We start from the raw sequence: 24,831 nt of genomic DNA on the forward strand, positions 1-24,831 counted from the left end.
TTTTAATATAGTGTCCTTTAACCATTGACTAGTAATATAATAAAAATGAAATTTTATTTGTTCAGTGGTAGTAACGTTATAAGTATAGTGTTTTTGATGATGAAGTTATCTATGAAATGAAAGATATGAAAAAAAAATATTATTTACTGTTCGTATTAAATAGAGATAGCATACCAAAAATTTCAAATTATTATTAACTATAAGTACAGTGTCATCACTTATTGAATAAATCATTTGCGTAATATTTACATACGAGTACATTATCATTGTTTTAAATTGTAAATGCTAGTTCTCAAAATACATATATAGTACAGACAGTATAGTTTTCTATTAAACAGATGTGTGTGTATTTGCGGGACGCTTATGTAGATACAGAATAGAGAGGTTTGCCAAAATTACCTTTTAGATTCTGATCGTTTTCCATAAGTTTTTTGTTTTGTATCTAACAGCATTTTTTAGATTTCATATTTTATTAAGATGTTAGGTGCTTTAATTTAACGTTTTAAGATCAAAAAGTATGTAATTTATAGCATTTACCCTAATACTGCAAAAAACTAACAAAATAGCAGCGCGAATATGGAAATATTTGTGGTAACATAACAATTTTGGACAAAGATAATTTGATTTTTCATCAGAAATTAATAACCATTAATACTTACTTATAATATTATTGATAAACAATACTACTATGGAAATAATATGCAACACTTTGTTATTACATATTATTATAATAAATTATAGTATCGATAATTATTACGGATGTGTTTTCCATGGTAATTTTTTAATGTTAGTTTTAGTAGGTATTATTATACTTAATTAAATAGACGATGGCCACAAATGTTTGATTAAATTATAAATGATAAAATTACTTGCCCATATAAATGATCATTATTCACATGGAAATAAGAATAATATATATATATCTAGAAATATTATTTTTTCAGTTATTCTCTGTCTTCCCTTAAACTTAACAACACTTAAACATAGATTTCGCTTTAAATTTTTTACTAACAAAAATAGCATCAGATCGTATAACACGATATAATGCAAAATTGTATACATAAGTATCTTACTTATAAAACAAAAACCGAATTATATCGAATAACTTGTACCCAAATTAATTACTTTAATAGTCATATACACTAAACTGAATTAAACTTGACCCTTACTTAATAAACTATATATACGATTCGCAAACACGAAAATCGATTTGATGATGATGTGAACACGGCGGTCTAAGTCACTGAATATATTCAATGATATATTATAAGATAAATAACTAAAAAACTAGTCATTCGAACTTTGATTTTGATACGTCAACCTTTTTAGAAAAATTATTCAATAGGTAAATAATTCACTGTATAAAACAGAGGTTCCAATTTGAAAAACATAAGTTTATTTCTCTATTTTTTTTTTACATTATTGGAATTTTTGTTGCAGACGGTGTCTGAGTTGGATCTTGGTTTTAATTGTCACTTCGATATTTGATTTCAAAGTGTAATAAATATTTAAAATTGAAACTATGTATTGAGAATACACTTTAATTCACTGTTAATTATTACAAATAAAGAATAATATACCAAATAATTAAATACAGCAGAATCTTATATCGTCTAAATATATAAAGTAAATAGGTAATTGGTAAATTTAGACATTAAAAATTACAATAGAATTTAATTTTTATGATAATTTATATTTTATAATTTTCTATGTTCTTTAAAGTTCTTACATAATATGTTAATATGGTAGGTTGTATGTTATACTAAACTCAAAGAGAATGAAAAGATCTTTGGAGATTTGGAAAACATAATATTTTAAATTGATAATAAAATAGAACAAATCACATTTAAAATACGATATTTTGTAAGAAAAAAAGCTTGTATATACAATTTTTTGATCTAACTTCTTATTCAAGGCAATATTTTTTATTAGTTAAAAGTTCATATATTATTTTATTATTTAAATACATAATAATACAGCATTGACACATATTTTAAAAAGTAAAAATGGTAATATAGAGTTTTTACTTTTATAATATTAATTAAGTAATGAGTACTTATTACTATGTTTATCGTAAATGATTTGGTTTTTGGTTTTAAAAAGTAATTTTTAAACAATATTGTAGCTTGTATGTAAATTAACCCATATAGTTTATTTAAATACTTAACTTATTTTGACTAAAAAGGTTTTTCATTCGTTTTACTTTTTATTAAAAATTAATAATAATTTCAAAGAAGAAAAATAAATTATTTGTATAATATAATTTAAAAGTTATGGCTATTTTCAAAAAAGATAGTTTAAACATAATGTAATACAACTTGAAGTTAGATATTTATTAACAGTCCTATAGTTTAACAGTAACGAGATCTTATTAAATAATAAAATAAAAACTTTTTATAACCTAATTTAAATTTTTACTAAATATGTATTTTATTCAACAAAACTATTACACTTACTAAAAATTCTAAACAATAATTATACATAAAAATTCAACTCTTAGAGTTGTTATATTCAGAAAAAAATAAACTTTTGATTCGATTAGGTACCTATTTATCTATGTAATAAGTACAATTTTATACTAAACTTAAATTTATTGATTTTTACAATTTTTTTTTTATTATTGTTTGTATAGATTTCAGTCACGTTGATAATACTGAAAATTCAAATCATATTTATTAGTGAAAAAAATTTTAATTCATGAATCACATAATTGTCGTGTTGCAGACGAACATAATGGTGTGTGTGTAGACTGCAAACAAATAATGCTATTTATCTAGTGATTCATAAATATATTTATGTTATGGTTACGTGTTTTACTATGTTTCGTAAGGGATGCATATTATAAAATATTTAAATCTTTATATATAAAGATTAAGTATACAACGGGTTTGCGTGCAACGTGCTTCAAAACTACACAACCGATTTTTATTTTTAGATAGTGCGTCTGATGTTGTGTAATATTTATTATAATAACTCTAAAAATAACTCATAGGTATTAATTAATAATTTTTATTTTGCGGCTTATACAATAACATTTATGATGTTGACAGGCAGAAAATAACATGAATAACATTACATTTTTATAATTTAAAATAATATAAATAATTATTAAAAATAGTTAAAAATGAATGTTATTAACCTCATTTATAAAATTAAATTTTCATGTTTTAAATTAAGAACTTCGTAAATAGCTTAGTATAGCATTACTTCGATGGATTATAACAGCCACAGCAACACATAGCCGTGTCAGTTATTATTATATAATATTTTAATAGGTTTACGAAAATGACACTCAGAGTATATCCACCCTTCTATATTGCCAGTATAAATATAAATCATAAATATTACTAAGAAGTAAATTATCTATAAGAAATCAAATATGAATAGCAATACAATAGTTTAATATATTAATATTAATAATATTATAACATCTAATTTTAAAAGTAATTAATAAATTTGAAAAAACTCTTACAATTGATTTTTTATTGCAAAACTTTGCGCATTTATAGTAAAAACTAAGTATAATAGTATAAAAGTTAAAATAATGCATAATTAAGATTTTGTTAAATTTAAGTATCTTTCTATTAAGTTTTACCATTTTATTCACTTTTTTATGAATTTTTTGAATTATTAGAGTCAATTATATTATTATAAAATTAATTTAAAGTTATTTATTGTCTCATAATGTGATTTTAAGAAAAGAAACATGCATTATCTTACAAGTAATAACTCCTTAAAATAAACTAAGCTGATAATATCCTATGTCATAGGTATATTCAAAAATAAATAAATATTCTCGAAATTAATAATAAACAGAGTATTTTTTCTACCATTTGCATACGTTTGTATGATGTTTTATATGTAAATTGTAAATTTACAGTCAACATAAATGTTTCGGGATGTTAACAATTTTTTCAGAAACTTGTTTATAAAACGTTCCAGTGACACAAGGACACAGGTGTCCAATTCCGTATTCAATTAAAAAAATAATATAATAGAAACAATTTATCATAATAAATCTAACAGCCTATAAGATGTACTATATACGACCATGTCCTTCATTCGCGGACCTTCAATCGGAAATTGAAAAGTTATAACTTACGACATGACCAATACGAATTTGAAACTCAAACATTTGTACTTAAGCAAAAGGTAAATAATAATATGTTTTTTTAAACGCATTGTTTGCGATCATCCGGTTGTAATATTGTGAGAAGAATGTTAAAATAAAATCAGAGGGCACAACAACGTCGTAACCCAATTATTACTATGACTCGCCTCATTGCTTTTAGCGGGGTGTTAAAATCAAAAAATTCAAACAAATTCTATTGAACTTATAGCTTTGGAGACAAGGGAAAATATAAAATGGACTTATTGTGTAATAATCAATTTTTATAAATTTATAATGATTTATAAATTTATTTTCAACTAAATGTAATTTTATTTCAGCTGTATAATTATTTTAATTACGTCATTCAATAACTAGGTACATATAAATGTATGTTATATGTAAAAAAAAGTTAGTAAATGTATGGCTATTGTGTGAGAAAAGCAATAGTTAATACACATTTCTATGTTCCTATATTTAAATTTATTAATCTGCAAATATTTTCACGGAATATTGTTAAAACATTCAGTTCATTTTAAACCTAACAATGAGCCAATCGTTAAAAAATGTACTTTTCGTTTTATGTTAAAAAATAATTCACTGTTTATAATATTATGTTTAATTCATATAAATATTAAATAAAGATCTTATATGTGTTTATACATTTAGAAGATTTAATTTTATAGGTTTGTTAAATTGATATTGTAATTATTGTACAATCATATTTAGTTGGGTTAACTGTAATATGTATAAACAACCTATAAATTGTATAAAAACCATCTAAATACATTTTATTATATCGACAAGTATAATTTAATTTAACATTTAAAAAAATAATGAGTAGAATGCAATTATTATTATATAATGTTGTTACTTATATGTGTATGGGAAATGTGATTGCTAAGGTTGGGATTGTTTTCAGAGTAATTAAAATTTTATGGTAAGTGTTTATTAGTTTTAAGCCCGAATTAACAATTCTCCAATTATTACTAGTAAGACTGTGTGTGATATGGTAAGAAAGTAATATTTTTAAACCGGTTTCACATTAATTTAAGGAATATTTTTTATTGCATATATTTATAGTATAGCCTGCACTTATCTATTGTATGTAGGTTTCATTTTTTGATGTATTTTCTTTTAGCCTATCATTCTAAGTTATTATTTCAAGAATTCACCTTTTTGTTTACAGTGTGAATTATATTTTGTATAGAATTTCAAAGTGTAAAAATAATAATTGATTGATTGATTGACATAATTTCGTTTTGTGCAATAGATTCATTATTTTTTTGTAACACCAAAACTTTCGGAATATATCTATGATATTAATTTGCACTTTATACTTTGATGAAATATCGTTTTTGATATTTTGACTTCGAATCATGATTTGTTAATGACTTGAGTTATACAACATAACTCTTATAATAAAGATTATGATTCCAGATAATTCCAAAATAAACTTAGGTATATTTTAGGAAAATTCATAAACCTTAATTTTTTACCATTTCTTCGTTGTATAATCGTATCATATGATACTATATAAGTGTTTTTAAAATATAAAAAATTCATATATTTTGGTGATAAATGTAAATTTCTAATATAATAATGGAACAAACAAAGGTAATCGCAATACAAATAGTTATTAATTTTCCTTACTTGATAAGTTTGCGAAAATGTTTATTACCATCGGATTTCTGTTCTACGATTGGTCAGTTAGACGGATATTTTAAAATTTTTTTTTTGATGTCCGCTTACAAAGACCTTTGAATACAATTTAACGTAGCACATGTAACTATATGTGAATGGTAGATATAAATATCTATATATACCAGAGTTGTCAGTTTTATGTCTTACTTTTGAAAGGTAGGAAAAAATATATATTGTTGATGAAAAAAAAAAAACAATTTAAAATGTAATGCGTTGAAGTATAATCATTTATATCGATGATTGATTGAATAAAAATATAATATATATTAAAATCGATTTCAAAATGGGAATATCAATTTGAGTGGGCTCTGGGAAAGTTATTTTTCTCACAAAGTAAATAGTGTTAAAATAAAGTGACAAGAGCAGACGTTGTAGAGAGTACAAAGGAGATGAATTGTTATATATATATATTATACTTGTTTATACGCATACGGCTGGGAAGTTTCATGATAATTGTTCTTTACTCCACTACATCGAACTCAGCTGTGAATTTGAACAGCCGTGGAGTTTCTCACTTTTAAATAATAATAATTAACCCTTTAATATTTTCGTAATCTTTGTAATAAACGCTTGGACGCCGATTCATGAAAAACAAATGTACATTGTCGAAAATCACAATATTGAATATTGTATTTAAAAGGTTGTAGGTTAGTCTTAGATTTAAGATAGTACTTAAATAAAAAATTGAATGGGGTGATTATATTATTACGATATTAAAAAACATATTATGAAATGTAATTTTAGTGATGTTACGTAGGTTAACAAACTTTTTTCGCTCAAAATACCAAGAAATAAATTAAGTAGATAAAAAAATCTTAAGAATTTTTTTTTTATTTATTTATTAAATTTTTAATTTATCAACAAAATTTTTGTTTTTACAATGTGTTTTTTTTTTTTTGTAATAAACTAAATAATTAAATAATATAATAATAAAATAAATTATTTATACATTATTTTAACTTAGTTACGTGTATTTGTGTTATGAATTATTATCATTATCATCTTAGATTATTGTTCAGATAATATCGATGATGTAGATTCTGGAGGTAGCAAGGTATCTTGTTAGAGACGTGGCTTTAGTCTTTAAGTATATTTAAAAATTGCAATAATTAAATTTTGAATTACTGAAATATTGAAGAAAACATAAGGTGAGCATGCATGGTGAATCACTTTAAATGTGTATTAATAATACTATTTATATTTAATTATTATTTAAAATTTAATTAAATAAATTATTTTATTAATTTAATATTATATGAATGTATACTTATTATACTGTAAAAAATATATAAAATTACAACAATTATTGCTGGATTTTCACCAGAAATTAGCGTTTCAAATTTTTTTGATATGTCATATATAACTAATATATGTAGGTGAATATTTTTCAATAGATTTATATACCCTTAAATTTATTATTCGATGTGTTGGTGTACAAATGATGCAATGACATTATTTTAGTGCAGCCAAATATACGCTGTGTAAACGATGACCGTCGATTATAAATATATATGATAAACAATAATTAACATAACGTAATGAAATGCTCGTTATCAATAATAGGACAGCGTGGTGTCCGATGATGGATCAGATTTATGCAATTTTACCCCTCTGTAGGTCGTTTCTATTACGAATTCGGATCTATACGCGTGTAGAGTTATTATCATTGCAATGGTCTCATGGACTGACTAAATGCAGACGTAGGACATCTACCGATGTAACTCGCGAGTGCTCGCGGCGATTCTTTCTCTACAGCAGTGGGGTCGGTTTGTCTGATGCCTCGGTCGACGGCACAATATTATAATATAATATCGTGATCACGATTCGTGACACATACCATTGAGATTTCATGTACCACCGCCCATGGACATCTCTTTAACAGCTCATTATACGTGTTATACCCACATGTTTTATTATAATATTGTATGATAAATGTATTTTGTAGATTATGATCTGACAACTATACTACCTACTTATTATAATACGTTCAAACGGCGTTGAATCCTTGAACTATGATATGAACATTATTGAAATGATATCGTTTATATATAGTAATACGGTTCATACAATGCACACAAGTATACCATGATAAATATGGTAATATTTAAAATAAATATAACAATACTTTGGTCGTTTGGTACCTTTAAATATGATTAATACTATAATTTTATTGTAAGTGATACTTAAAACAGTGTAAAGTTAAAGTATTATTAGTAAGTCTTTAAAAATATCCTATAAAAACATTGAACTTTTTAAAATACGAATTATTTATTAACTATTGTGATTTATAATATTAATCAATTAAAATTTTTTTAATATAAATTGCTATTTTGAAAACTAAATATTAACAAATATTTTCTATTATTGAGTGTGATAAGTAATAACATTTAAAAATGTAGACAAATATGTACAACTCTCTATTGGCATTAATTGAAAATTACTCATTATTATAAATAGCTAAAAAGAGATGAATTATTTTTATAATTTTATTGTAAATAAAAATCGACAATTTATACATTTGGGGAAAATTTCAAATAACTATGGTAGTTCATTATCGAATAATACCAACAAAATTGATTTTGTTTAAAATCCATTTTTCTAATTTAATTTTCGATTAAGAAAAAAAGTATTGGGGATATTTTACTTTTGACTCCCTAAAGTACCGATTAAATATACTTTTTTTACCAGATACCACCTCAATTTTTACCGCTTAAAAAGGTGATGACAAACAGAAAAAAAACAACACACACATTATTGTAAAATCAATACCTACATCGTTTCGTTCAGAATCTAAAATAAAATCTCATGAAGTTTTAACGCAAACATTTATATAAAAACGTAAATAAGTTCTCTCCTAGTAATCTTGAAAATTACTTTTGCTGATATAATTGTTTAGAAAAGCTACATTTAAAATAATATATATGTTAGTGGTAAATTATTTTTAAACCAAATGATCGTAAAAGTAAATTAAGGAAAAAATCCATTATTTTAAAAGGTCACATCGACAAACATAGAGTGGTATAAAAAAAAAAAATATAATGGTCTATTCACTACTGGTATTATTATCTATTAGTTTTTATTAAATAATGAAAAAATGTGTTTTATATTTCATGTTTTGTTTATAATCAAATTTTAATTTTTCAAGTATAGTATTTTTATGTGTTTGCTCTTAAAATTTTTTAAATTATCAATTTATCAAGTATTTATTTTGTAAATGACCCTTACACGAACTATCTCAATTCGCATACATATTATTTTATTTTTTATCAATATAATTTTTAAATGATGAGTAATTGTTAAGCAAACAATTAAAAATAATATTATAGTTGTATTAATATAATTTATTGTTCGTGTTTATAATACACAGTAAACTTGTAATAATAATGATTAAAAAATATAATAAAAAGTACATAATGTTTAATAATTCATTCAAAAATGATTTGAGAAATATATTGGTTTTAGATAATGTTATTTATTTTATGATTATTACGCAAAACCTAGGAAGTTAAGGTATTACTTATTTGTAACATTTTATCGAATACTTATCAAGTATTAAAATACATACGAAAAAAAAAAAAATCACACATTATTATAAAATCCATACATTTATCACTTTATTCGCAATCCAAAATAAATTGTTACTTTTTTTTTGGTTTTTATTGACATGATGACCTAGTTAAAAATATGTATCTTATAATGCAAATATAAATGTTGTTAGTATTATCATAATTTGATTAAATCGTTGTACTGTTCAATGTCCTATATTACCCTTTTTAATAAAGATTAAGAAGAAGGATGTAAATGGTAATGTTAAACGCCATGGTTCTTTCATCATTATGTTGAAATAACTATTTTTTCTTTAAAATGTTCGTGAAAAAATTACGATATTATAACATTACGCCTAAAAATGTATTGAAATATGCAACACAATAATCACGTACAGCCAAAAATCGGTATGACTAGATCATAACGAAATTTAAATCATAATAAAATACGTATTTTGCAAATATTAAAAGTTATTGTATAAAACTGTATTTATTTGTGTGTTATAAACATAGTTATTTTTATATTTTACAATTCATATACAATTAAGACAACAATCAAGTATGATTGAGTTCAAAATATGAAATGTGTTTGGCTTTTTTTTTATTTTACCCCAATGTATATTATTTTATTTGTTATTTAGATAATATGCACATGGTACACTGAATAAATATTTAAGGAAAATTAAAATATAAAAGTTTGTATGATTTGTATTTTTGTATTTTAAATGTTAAGAATTGATGTTATATATTCAATTTTATTTAAATATTTTGTTTGTAATTATTTTTACTATGCAAAAAAAAAAAAAAAATAATTAGCTAGTTATTTTTTTTTTTATGAATTTTTAAAAATAATATAAAAGTAGACATATTGTATTAATTATTATTATTATAAGATTGTTTATTTTTTATTATTTTATTATAAAGATATAATATGAACAAAATATTATTACAGTTGTCAATTGTAAAACATAAATGACTCAAAAAGGTAATAAGAATAACATTGTATCTATAATGCCAATAATAACACTATATTACATAATATTTACTTAATTTTTTTAAAATTAATTACACATAAAGATAATATGAATTAAAGACACTGTAAGACATATTTAATACTTAAATTTGTATATGTATATATTATTGGAGCATATTTTGTATTCACACATATTTAATTTTAAAGAATTATTGATAATATATGATATTTTATGTTTTTTAAACAATTTAGCTTAATAATGTTTACAAGAAATATAATTTGAGAAATGTTGCAATGCTTTATTACAGATAAATTAATTTTCTTATAACGATGCGAAATTACATAATTTTGGGGTTTTATATTATTGTTAAAATTACCTGAAATCTGAATAACTATTATTCGATAAAGGTGGATTGCCAAAAATGAAAAGAATAATTGGGTACCCATTCTGGAAATGTTCCAATACATTTGCGGCTAGATATATAATAATATTAAAGTTTTATTTTTCATTATAAGCAATGTGTTTTTTTTCTTGATAGTTTCGACTTCTACCATTTTGGCATTGACCCAATGTTTACAAAAGTTCCTTAAAAACTGTTCCAAATAGCATATATTATTAATGTGTATTAAGCTGTAAGCAGATATGATCGCTATTAGGGTTTTTTTATGATAAAGTTACAGCGAAAAATTAGTAACGAATTAAGTTCAAGTGTAAGTTAATATAACAGTAATGTTGTAAGTGTACCTGTATTATAGTTTCATTGTAAACATTTTGGTAAAGATCATAGAATTTCAAAATAAGTTATTAATGCCTTGATTTAAGTTTTAGTAAACAACTTAATTATATATACAGTCTTGCGATTATAATAATATTGTATTATATACCTATATAATGAAGATGACAAAATAATTATCACATTACAATTAATTAAATGAACAAATTTTTATTTTTATTAAAAATACGTTTTATAAAATTATTTTTAAGTACTCGAAGATTTTATTGTTGTATTCAGATAGTATGTTGTCGTAAAGATCGTGGTACACACGGATGATTATTTTGCGTTTACGGACGTACATATCTTTGATCCCAGCATTGTTGTTGTGAGGAGCCAAACAAAAGAAATAGTATGCTACACGCAATTGAGAATATGATAGTCACCTGGAATGTTATGCTCCAATTCATAGTGTCTGCAAATAAATTTCGAACCAGCACTAAATCAATTATATTACCCATAGAGTAAAAAATATCACACATGGCTATTAGACTTCCCACATAACCTGAAATTTAATAATAAATTCAATGAAATTTTTCTTAAAGGTAATTGTTGATTATAAATAATAATCATATTTTAAAACGCACGCGTATGCACACGTGAGTGTTTTCACAAAAAAATTATGTAGATCTAAAAACATAATAATAATAAAAAAAAAATATATAGTACTATGTAATTTCTTTTGTGAGTAAGACGTATATTGGGTATTTATTTGTAGTATAATTATTACGAACGTGTTTTATAATAGGTTGATATTAAGTAAAATTGAATAAAATATACACAATAATATAGATGGGAAGCTAGAGTTTAAAAAATATATTCTGAAATTAAAAGGAGTTTATTATTATTTGATCTGAATATTACTAACTAGGACATAAGTCTAGAGAATTTATTCGGATGCTGCTTCGTTCGAAGCCCAATAATATTACAGTCATTCTCATAAATATTCTGGCTAACGACTCGTTACATTCTGCAATCATGACACCCAAAAGCATTATCGGTGATCCTATCAACACAATACCGACGTACAGCTTTCTGACCTTTATTTTCGTATTCGTGTCAACGTTCGTTAAAGACGCGGCTGAGATTCCTGCGAATATAGACAAAATCCAACTGATTATCCAAGACACAGATACTTGTATACCGGTTTTCACAGCATCGCCGCCTAGGACATTGGCGCTATAAATCGGTAGCCCGGTAGTGATAAAGCTATATAAAAATCCGAAACTAAAAAAAATAAACGGGTATGAAAAACATAATATTATAATTATTTATTGATATATGTTAGTAGTGATACATTTGTAATATGACAGGTGTAATATTTGTGTACCTATTTACGTAGTTGTTTTAAATGTGCATAAAACAAACGTAACTTACGATTAAGAGAACTAGATCTCGTCTGTGTTTTTTTTTTTTTTTTTTAATTTAAATCAATTTATCTTTTGTTAACTGTATAAAATATTCTAATCATTTGTTAAGATTATTGAAAACATATTTCAATTCGTAATGAAGCTAATATATAAAAAAAAAAAAAAAAAAATTATACATTTTTTTAAAACCATGCTCTTAAACTCTACAAAATAATATATAAAAAATACTTTAAATATAAAGAATTGTTTAACCATTAATGGAGTGAAAAATGTAAGAAAGTTTTTTCAAAGTAAATTAAATGACAAATTTAAAATGAAATTTTATCGGGTAAATAGGTTAACAAATACAATTGCTAAAAGATTGATAACTTTTACAGAAAAAACAAAAATTATTTATGTTTGTTTTGTGCTATATTGATATGTGTAAGTACGTCCATGAGCGATCCAATATTTCTTTTACACACAGTCACATACATTAATGATCCCTTTCTATCATGATTTTATCTATATCCTGCTTTCCACACTCCATTTAAACAACCCACATAAACACATTTAGAAACTACCCATATTGAACTTCAACTATCAAATCCCCTTAAAATGTATCATATTACTATTTCAGATAAGTAGATAAATATTTTCTTTGTCTTGAATAAGATTAGTGTTGTAATTAAGTAAGCTATGTTTTAATATTTTAAAATATTAAATAATATATTAAATATTTTAATATTTTGTTTTAATTTTTTAACTTTTTATAAATTAGTTATCTTTTTTTTTTTTAATTTTGAGAAAAAATATCAACATATATTTAAATATATTAAATCATATCATGTATATATATTCATGTTTTATTTTTTAATAATGAATTTAGAAATTTTTTTATCATACTCAAGGATCATATTTTTAGTTTTTTATTTTTATATCGTTTTATAAGTTTCTTGTGGTAATATTATTTTTTATTTTACATAATATATAAGTACCACCTATTTTTTTATATATAAATTGTTAACTTATAAAAATGTAACTTATTAAATTCATTATTATGGAAAAAATGTCGATAAACATTTTTGATGTAACACTCTGTATAATTTATATATATATATATATTTACATACTTTATACAATATACATATTAACTGTTTTGATTAATTATCTATTCTTTAGTTGTATTTTTCAAAGAATGTACAAAGTATATACGTATTTAATCAATAATTATAAAAAAAAAAAATCTAAGTATGACCACAACTTTTGGATAATAACAATATACGGTACACAGTAGAATAAAAAATCGAATAGTTTCGCAGGAATAACTTGTTTCCTTAACTTAACCTATCTGACTTATCTGGTATCTGATATTTTATTCATTAAAATCATAACGATGTAATAATATAATATTAAGTAACAATAAATTTGTTGTCACTACGCGACGTCTCCCTTACCCAAACGATGCGTTCAGCAAGCTAATGAACGGCATTGATCGCATGATCACGGTCCACGCCGTTGAGATGAACGACACGGACTTAGGGCTGTCGCTGAAGTCGTTAACGTATGGTGTCAGATGAATCATAGTCCCCCACACGGCGGCCCAGACAAACCCGATGACAGACAGCGCTAAAAAGCTGCCGTCGAGTGATACGTTAGGTATGACTATTCCGCTGTACAAATGCCCGAAGAAGCCGCCAAATACCGTGCCGGAGAACATAAACGTCGTGTACAGGATCCTGTTGGTTTTTGGTATGATTTTACCGGCCAATGTTCCACCACACGAGCCAGTCGGTCCGAACGCACACCTGAATATCGAAATCGGTGATGGACAACATTTTATAAAACAGTAATCACGAACTTAAAACAATAAAATATTAGAAATTAGAATAATCTTAAGGAATAAAGAGAATAATTTCGATGTGGATATTACGCATAGGTATTATCTACATATCACCACAATGTTCTTACTATTCGTTATTCTTATTTGTTAAGTAGTTGATTTCTAAACAATATTGTACTCCAGTTTAATTGTTGATATTATATAAATTGTTTTTTTTTTTTTTTTTTTTTTTTTTGATTGAAATCAAGTAATATCTTAGAAAATATAAGAAATTACATTTAATAACTTTTTTAACTTCCAATATGTAATGTTTATTGACGTTTATTTACAATTTAATATAATCTATAAAGGTTTTTTTAAACCAAGCATCTATGAGTAGTTAGACATAAATGATAATATTATATATCCCCAGCATGATATATTATGATATATTACCCAGCAGTAATATTTTTGAGTTTCTGAATTCGTAGGATCTAAACGGCTCCCGTCTATTGTTTGCTTATTTCCAAACGGCTCCAGTTGAAAAAGAATGTACAAACAAGTATAATTGTATGATTGTAAACTTTACAATAATTATATATGCACGCCTGTCTGATCGAAAAAATCATTTACAAGTTTTCATCAAATAAAATAGTACGCATAGACTTTACAAAAAGATTGTGCTTAACAAATTTACCCCATATATGATTTTTTTTTTTAGTATTTTTATTTATATAAACATTTTTTCCATTATTTATATTTTTTAACGTTAACAATTTAAAATTTCATATTATACTATAAGATTTTTTTTACATAATTTTAATAACTTACTTAGTGTACACCAAGACATTTTTAATCACACTTCTTTTGAGAGACAGTTCTAAATCTGTATAAAGTGGGAAGATATTTGTATTGTAAAAAACCGGAGCCGTTTAGGAATTTATCTGATCGTTAGATCTTTTTGGACGGGAGCCGTTTGGAATATGGCATTTTTGTAAAACAGGAGCCGAATGGGCTACGACCTCTGAATTATACATTTTTATTTTTTTCTATGATTTATTTTTGAAATCGACATTTCTACATATTTTCTGAAATATTGTAAAGTTTGTGAAAAATTAATCTTTCTTTATAATCGACTTAATACCATTAGACATGGGTGGCCTTATAATCGTTTTAAGGAGATTATTTAGATAGGTATAATAGTCTTAAGAGAGTTAATGATTATATGTTGGATTAGGCTGTAAGTAAGCTATATATTCGGGTCTTCCTACATTACGTTTTTGGCCGCATCGAAATTATTACTTTACTATAACAGCATTGTGTATACTGTTATTTTATTTTCAGACTAAAGTTTGGAATTAAGATCGCTGCTTATTGCTTGCAGATATTAAATTATCGTAAATTATACACTGATAAGCTGCTTGGATAAAAAGGGTAATATTCTGGTATATCCAATGCATTTAAAACGAACGCTAACGAACGTAAATCAGCAAAAAATGTACAAATATATGTGCATTATGTATACAATTTTAGGTTAGGTATACATATCTACACTACATATTATATTAAACAATGATATAATATATTGTATATAGTCAGTAATTATATATTAGACACGATTCATATTTTATTTTATTTATAGAACGTGAATTTCTAATCGATTTAATATACCTAGTAAAATAATGTAGATACAAAAAAGTCACATGTAAATTAACTATGTGTAGGTAATGTTTAGGTTAATGTGACTAAGTAGAAATAATTAAATAATTTTTACCTAAATGAACTCGTATAAAAGAATAAAGCCAAAATGAAAACTTTTAAATTTAAACTCGGAGGTTATTTCTTTCAGACTATATTTTGGATTTTTATAAATAATATATTTGTTCAGGTACTTAATTGAAAATATTTTAATCACCTATTAAAATGGAGAATTTACTTGTCTGTTTTGATTGTCAACTATTTTAGTTAATATTTTTTTTTTAAATCATAAAATAAAATCTAAAAATAGAAATTTTAACAAGTGAATATTATATTTGAATAGATTTTAGAACATCTTAATAGGTATTATATTATTTACTGTAGATTTTATGGTATTATTTTTTATTACCTAAAATGATACTAAATATATACCTAGTTCGTAATATGTTAAATTTACTCATATATTATAAATTAAATTCTATATCATACAAAAGTAAGTATAGAAATAATACTTATTAGTAACAACATATAGTTTACAATTTTAATTTAAACTATATAGCTGTGTTAAAACGAGAAAAATAAATAATAATGTCTAATCGATTCCTTTAACTGTAAACTAATTTTAAATTATTATGAATATTAGTTTTGTTAGGTAAATATATCATACAGTATACGAAATGTGCACATCTTTTGCTAGTTTAGTTAATAGGATACATTATTTCATAATGTTATGAGGAATTTAATCATTAGTGACTAGTGACGTACGAAATTGGCAAATAAATATGTTTAATAAAAAAAATAACTGTATAGATTTTACACTATGGTTGTCAAATAATAATCCATTTAGGAATTAAGAACATTACACAGTACTAGTAAAAAGCTTTAATAATAAAAATATAGGTCGAGATGTTAACTTTGTTTCAAAGTTTTAAGATTAAGAGTTTATAAAAGAAATAAAAACTATATGGTATACGTTTAAAAAAGTCCACCGATTTGCGTGTACGTTGGGAGGATTGCTGTAAAAAGTTAAACATACCTAAAAAAACAAGTATATTTATATATAAATAGGCTGTCTAAAATAAAAACAGATATATTGTAAAAAAAACATAATATTTTATTTTATTTAACTTGACTGAAATTGATATTTATATTCGACAACTATTGTATAATTCAAATCATAACTACGTTTTGTATATTATCTTAATATCGTTAGAGTTATAAATAAATACAAATGAGAAATATTTTTAATTTAAAATTAAAAAGTACTTTACACTTTCATTTTATATAATGCATTCAACTAAGAGCAATGAAGAATTTAAGGAATTATGTAGATATAAAATATTCAATAGGTAGTACACAAAATGTATGCATGAATACTTAAGATTGGTTATCTTGGATATTAATTGTACAAAAGTGTATTACATTTCTAAACGTGTAAAATATTTGCACATTCTTCTTGATACATATTTTTCATTAGTTTGTAGTTTTTTTTTCGTATATAATTTTGTTGCAAAATAATATGTTAAAAATGTATAAAATACTAATTTAATGTTCACAGCAAAATAACTTTATTTTGTAAAAAAATGAAAGATAAAATCATATAACTTGCATATAATTATAATACAAAGTACTTATTTTTAAATATTTTAATATAAAATAAGAAATTATATATAATTATAATTGGTAATAGTAAAATATAAAAGTTATTTCCAACATAGTTCAAGGTCTTTAAAATTAATATTTAATTTTGATTTCTATAGTTATGCGAGTATTGATAATAAATGATAATTGTAGTTGTTTAATAATATAGAAAAAAATAAAACCAAATTGTTGGTTGGTCATTTCATATTTTTAACGCAAATTATCTATTTTTAATACATAAATATATTTTTTTTACTTTAGTTTATTATTATCATTATTTGTATCTACGCTATACTCAAAAAATTTAAACATAAGTGTTATAAGTATGTAATATAACAAGTTATAACCCAAATAAATCACAATTTTTATGAGTATTTCACATGCAATTACTTTAGATACTTAGGTACATGAAAAAAAAAAAATAAAAATATTTAACCAAAATAAAAAAAAACACTCAACATTTTTATGTTACATAATATTGTTGATGCTCCTACTATCAACTGTTTTTTTTGATTAAAAATAATAGTACGCTTTTTAGTATATATAGTATAGGTACTATAAAATGTATGTTTTTAAATTATAATTAAATTATTAATAATATTATGAATAGTAGTTATGTTGCTTTAAAAGAAAAAACTTAATTCATTTACAATACGTGATGAAGTATAATTATTACGATTATTCAGTAATTATTATTTATTTTTAAAGTAGATTTAGCTGACAATGCCCAATAAACCAACGTATTGGTTTCAACATTCTAAAAGTTTTCTATTGTGCTATAAACAACTCAATTTATTTCGTAAATACAAATTGATGATTATTGGTGTTTGTATTTATGTTCAGTATAAATGAGAATAATAGAATAATAAAATATTGGTACACTATGTTAAATATATATTTAAATTTGTCAACAATGAATTTTCTTGTTTCCCACATATTAGATTTAGAAAGTAAGTAGATCATTATTTTTTTTTGCATATCATTGTGTATAATAAATTATATTGAGTTTACAACAAAAGTTTTGATAAAATGATTAAAAATACATATAAATAGCTTAATCATATTAAATAATTTATCTATTGTTACAACTGTTATATCTTACGAGAAGACTTGAATAATATACAATTATTATGTTGAAACAAATAAAACTTCAAATTCTACGAAAAACCATTTAAGCATAATGTTGTCGTTAAATTAAAATAAATAAACATAACTTAAAATGTATACCTATGAATAATTAAGAACAATTTTTTTGTACTGTTTGAGTAATTATTTTTTCAAGTTTTGAATCTTAGAAAATAAAAAAAAATGATTACTTAACAATTTCCAAATAAATTGGATCATATTTCTATATTTATATCAAAAAAGTTAAATTTTGAAAATCAATTATCGTTAACATTATAAAACAAATAAAAAAAAGAAAATTCAAATCTATTAAATAATTTTTTTTTAAATTAAATTAAAAAAACATCAAGTCATCAAAAGATGAAAGTAATGAGTATAAGTATTGAGCCTGAAAGCTCAATATTATTTTAGTATCGTGCGTTTGGGTGAATGACCTTTATACCTTCATAATAAAAGCAACGTGTTTAAGCAACACCCTCATAACAGGTTTTAAGAAGTTTGTTATAATGTGTTTAATTAAATACGATATAATATGAAATTACTGATTATATAATTGAAACATATCTTTCAGAAGATTTTATTTTTCCTTCTTATTTATTGTCAATATTGTCAAAAAAAACTTACTAATAATACATCCATAACTAATAGAGTCAAATCATTCCAGACGCATTTTAATTTTAAATTTTATTAATTTAATCCAAATATGATAAATTAAATGAGAAAGTAACACAAAATACTATGCTATAAGTAAAAATATTGATCACATTCAATAAAAAGTTTTATTAAATTAGCAATAATATTTAACAAGAAATCAATATAAGTATAATATGTTAGATGAAATAAAAATAAAAATAATATAATAGTCTTAATATTACTATATTTTAAATTGATTCATGTTTTAATCACTCAAAAAATAGTACATATAAATATATTATTAAGTACCATACTTTTTGAAATCATATGCAGCCATAAGTCTTTGAAAATCATAAAATACTAGCAAAATGTAATACAGAATTTAAAAAATCGTATCGTTTAATACACATTTCTATTTTTAAGAGCTCATATAAATACAAACTTCTTATTATTCACAATCATTCCTTATAGTAATTGAGAAAACTGAGAATTCGATAAAATACATTGTCGCTCACTCAAATATGTATCATAATATAATGATACCTACGTATAATAATAATATGTCGTATTATTATATTATAATCGTTGTAAGGCAAACAAAATATTCACTAGGAATCTACAAAAAGAGAACAAGACGAACTGAGATAAAGGATAAGGAGAATACAACATTTTCGAAACGGTCATTATTATGGCTATTTCTGCAACTGCGTGTTTAAAATATGGTAACGACTGTAGATTGTCGGTCGGAAAATGGAAGAGGATACGTCGTCGTGGCGATTGCGGTGAAGCCGGGTTTAAATGCGATGTTTATATTATGCTGTTATATAAGAATAAATATACAGCGCGGAAAATGACACGTTAATAATAACATTATAATACGTTATGACATTGTAATACAATGCATACACCTAATAATAAACTGAAGGTTCTCGTGTCTCGGAATCGCGCGTGGCGGTCTATCAGTTAGCACCAGCCAGTACCGTACTGAATTCATCTTTTATTGCAATATTTCGTAACACTTTTTCAACCGACAATAATTAAAATATTCTATTATTATCATTAATATCGTTGTTCGTATAAGTAGTACACTGTACAAGTAATAGAATACGTATTGCGCGACGTTAATATTGGCGTAGGTAACTACCCCGTATAATGTAATTTGTAGCTGAATAATATCGTGATATTCTATTAAATTTGTTTTTATTCGACCATACGCGTTGGTGCCTACATTACAGTATTTTATCGTTAGCACAAACTTGGCGAATACAAATTTTTTCGATCCCGAAAATGTCCCACTAAAATATTTTAATGTAGGATTTTTTTGATTTTTTTAGTTTACACAAATTTTTTGGTATTAACTTAAACACATTTTAGTAAACCATATTTTTACTGTGTTGGTCAACGCGAATAAGAAATTCTCGTTTTTATTTTCGTTTCATTACATGATTTTATCACTCGACAACATAGTTAAGTAGTACAATAATAAAATTATTCAACGATATTTTCGCCTCTCTTGTTTAGTATTAATCGTTCTCGTCCAAATAAATTGCTCGGTCGATCGGATCAATTTGTTTTTTTTGTTGATTTATTGTGTTGAAATAGAAATTTTAAGTTATTTTATTAATTTTTAATGAATATTTATAGATTATTCGAGTTTTTAGAGTGTACAATTCGATACCTAATTCAAAATATTTTATGTCATACGTAGTATGTATAATATATTTGAGTAATTTATAATCAGCCAATAAAATAATTTTGAAGATATCTCTGTATTTTAGGGTAAAGTAAAGTTTGGTTAATAATAATATAAATCGAATGCTGTTTATGCATTTCAACGATAAAATAATAATTCGATAACGGTGTTGAAGATATATATTTCACGATCATGACAGTAGTGGTTCTGTTCATTCGATAAGTAATATCTTAAGTGTAGTTTATATACAGGTTAATATAATGTGCTTAAAAAAGTTTTGACATGATAAATTTAGTTTAAACTATTTAACTGTTAATAATATAATATTATTTAAATAAAAAAAAAAATCAAGAATGGAATAATCACCGTTAGTTTTTATTTTTAGAAAAAAATATCGAAATTTTAATCATGATTATTTATAAGCCAATTTATGTATTTAGCACTTAATTATTTATTGTAATTATTATAATATTTTTTAGTGAAATTCGAGTTACCTAAAGAGAAAAATACACGAGTCTGTTTAATTTTTTTGACTTCCCATAATACATTAGTTGATAAACAATTTATAAGAATTACAAAAGTAAAAAAAAAAAAAAAATGTAATATTATGCAATATGATTCTTGATAAATTATATTTGTTTAAAGTTATATTGATAAAAATTAGATATTATACATATTATTAAATGTTGATAAAAGTATATCTAGTTATTTGACTTTTACAATTGTTATTCAAAACATTTAATACTTTTTAATTCATGTTTAGAAATCTAAAAGACTATATATATTATTTTAGTTAATGTTAAAAATTTATTTTACAAAATATAAGAACAAAAATACAATTTATGAAAATATTAATAAAATATATACAATGCACGAATACATATTTTTATGTATTATTGACTAATGATAAATATTTTATTGTGAATTATTATGATACACATTAGAAATGTTATTGGAGTATAATGATAGATATAAACCGCAGTTTTTAAGATAAAGATTAACGTGGTTAATGAAAAGCCGTTAATACAAAAGTCGGAAGTCCTGTCAGACGCAATGTGCTTTGGTTATTATCTAACAGCCTTGTTGATGACTTTTCAAGCTGTGTGCAATCATATTAAAATAAAATAAAAATGAAACTTATATCTATCCGATACATCTGTGTTTTTTTAAAATATCTACGGAGATACAACGATTGACGACCATCTCCCACAACCCACATTTATGCTATATTGATGAACATCCTATAATATTTTAATCGTTAATTTATGAAAAGTGTGTATTGCGTCCAATATATAACTTGATAACATTCCCAGCTTATAAAAAAGGCAGAATTTAACGTAAGTATCTAATTCATAAAATAAGAAAATAATTTTATATAATTACATATGTAAAATATTATAGTAATATCTTACTAGAATAAAATTTAAAACGTAGGTTGACTAATTCTAATATATAGTGATCAGTAAGTTAATGGAAACAATAATTAATTTAAGTTAGTAAAAAAATAAAAAGACGATATTTAGAAAGTTTAATTATAAGTTAATAGTTAAATAACAAATAGTTCATCTAAATATTAAAAATAGTTTAAGTGGAGAAAATATTAATTTAATTAAAAACAAATATTCTTAAATTAAAATACCACCCAGGTGGGAAATTTCGTTTGTTGTTATCTAACTTTTAATTTTTTTTAACAATACATACATTTGTTGTTTTGGTTGTTACAATATTCAATGTTGCTGCAAAATAGCTATAGTGGTCTATGCAATTTTTTGTAAGTGTTGATTAAATTATTAAATATAAGAATATTTATTTTTTTATTTGTATATAATATTATTGTAAACATAGTAGTTAAAAATAAATTGTATTTAGCTACATATTAAGTATGGAATACAATTTTTATTATAGGTTTATTATATAATATATATTTATATATACATGACTTAAACTTATTTTCATTATTCTTAAATCGATTAGAAAAATATGCATTAGATAGTTGTTTCACTAATCTAGTAATTGATTAGTAAATTAACTAATTCATTGAATACATTTTTAGTTTGAGTTTAACTTTTTGACTTGTTAATACACACTTTTTCTCATTTAACGAACGAATCACCATGCTGCATATCATTTTCGACATTAATGTTTAAGGGTCAAACAAGGTCGGGATATCAGATCAATAATATGTTTTATAGACTGACAAATACATATTTATGATCTTATGTTTTTCCTAAAAGAGAAAAACTAAAGTTTTTTTTTTCATTTATTCAAATTCTAATTTTTTGATTTTTTTAAGTATAAGTACTTAAGCACTACAATAATATGCATATTTTAAAACTCTTGTGACTTTTTTTTTACTTATGTTCTGTGTAAATGTAAGTTTATGTGTTTCAAAAGAGAAGCTTCTTTTTCTATTATAAAATATTAAGTAGATCATTTTTTTGGAAAACTTTTAAGCATCAAAATCAAAAGTATAAAAAAAGTTTTTAAATTATTATCAACTTTGTGTACTAAGAATAATAATAGGTTTATAATAATGTATTTAGAAGATATTGACAGACTATTGTAATTTGAAAATTCTTGTTTGAAAAACATAAATTTGTATCGTTACTGATTACACCTCAAAAAAAAAAAAAAAAAAAAAATGATTGAAAAAAATATAGAAAATACGAGATAAAAAATGAAATATAAATATAATAAATATAACAATATCCATGTATTATAATATGAAAGTATAATATTTAAAAATTCTAAAAATCAAAATTCGAATTCTTGAAATATTAAAAAAAAAAAATCGGAGTTATGTCGCTTGGTGAATCGTTCCGTTAAGTTATGTGGCCACGCGTCACATGACACGCGCTAGACAACGCCACGTCGCGCGACACATCGTGCGAGAAACTAACCTATGAAAATCGTCTGACCCGACCTTACCCTTGCAGGAACCTGAGCAACGTGACGGCCATCCAACTCTCGCGATGCGCGAACGCGACCGGCACCAGCGCCACCGTAGCGGCCGTGACGGCCACACACCACATCATTATTGACCGCTCGTAACCGCGGCTCGAGTACACGCCGCCCGGGAGCGTGGACACCAGCGTGCCGAAAAAGTACGCGCCCATCGTGGCCGCCTGTTGCCGGATCGTCCAGTCCAGCCGGCCGGCCACCGCGGTCGTGGAGTTCGCTCCCACGTTCAGCGCGGCGCCCGGGCACAGCGGCCGGTCGACTGGCGCGGCCACCAGCGGTTCGGTCATCACGACCATCATCGAGTACGTGAAATGTAACCGGACGGTCAGCAGGAACGAATACGCGAGAAACGTCATCGTCAGCCAACCGTTGGTCGCGCATCTCTTCCGGCGCTGCCTCTGATCGTACAATCCGATCACGCAGTCGTTGTTGTTGTTGTTGTTGTTGTTGTCGTCGTCGTCGTCTCTGCCGTCGAAGTTTCTATCGTCGTTGTAGTGTTGTTGCCGCATGTCGTACATCGAGTTCGTAATTAATTGTGTTACTTTGATCTATCGTTGCAACAGCGAACGGAGACGACAGATCGTCGTTATCGCGTTATGTATATCGAATGCAAATGTTAATACATCGACATACATTTCAACTATTGAATCACCACAAAAGTATTTAATATTATTTCGTATTCATTTACGAGTCGGCGGGCGTCCCTAAAATTCGGACCGTTTGGGGATGGGGGGGGGGGGGGGGGGGGGGGGAGATATGCGAAAACTTAAGGTACAAATACGGTTTTTGCACACTGTTGTTTTGTT

General features: G+C 24.7%; 1 protein-coding gene across 1 annotated transcript; it reads right to left on the minus strand.

Annotated features, from left to right (window-relative positions):
- Positions 1-11,393: 11,393 nt before the first annotated feature.
- LOC112595887 (sialin-like) lies at positions 11,394-24,534 on the minus strand. Its single transcript, XM_025341275.1, has 4 exons — positions 23,993-24,534; positions 13,910-14,260; positions 11,972-12,330; positions 11,394-11,608 (listed from the first exon to the last, which is right to left on the minus strand). Exons 1-4 carry the CDS (start codon positions 24,532-24,534, stop codon positions 11,394-11,396), a joined length of 1,467 nt encoding a protein of 488 aa, XP_025197060.1.
- Between the last annotated feature and the right edge of the window lie 297 nt (positions 24,535-24,831).

Source organism: Melanaphis sacchari, unplaced genomic scaffold (genome assembly GCF_002803265.2).
Source record: "Melanaphis sacchari strain LSU unplaced genomic scaffold, SCAv2.0 Contig2_pilon_pilon, whole genome shotgun sequence".
Classification (NCBI taxonomy): domain Eukaryota; kingdom Metazoa; phylum Arthropoda; class Insecta; order Hemiptera; family Aphididae; genus Melanaphis; species Melanaphis sacchari.

Bases quoted from the DNA above. Each gene is read 5' to 3' on its own strand.
- LOC112595887 (XM_025341275.1), bottom strand. From the start codon at position 24,534: ATGCGGCAACAACACTACAACGACGATAGAAACTTCGACGGCAGAGAC. The intron at 14,261-23,992 runs GTAAGGTCGGGT...TTCGATATTCAG, and splicing joins TTGCTCAGGTTCCTGCAAGG to GTGTGCGTTCGGACCGACTG. The intron at 12,331-13,909 runs GTAAGGGAGACG...TATTTTTTTTAG, and splicing joins TTGCTGAACGCATCGTTTGG to TTTCGGATTTTTATATAGCT.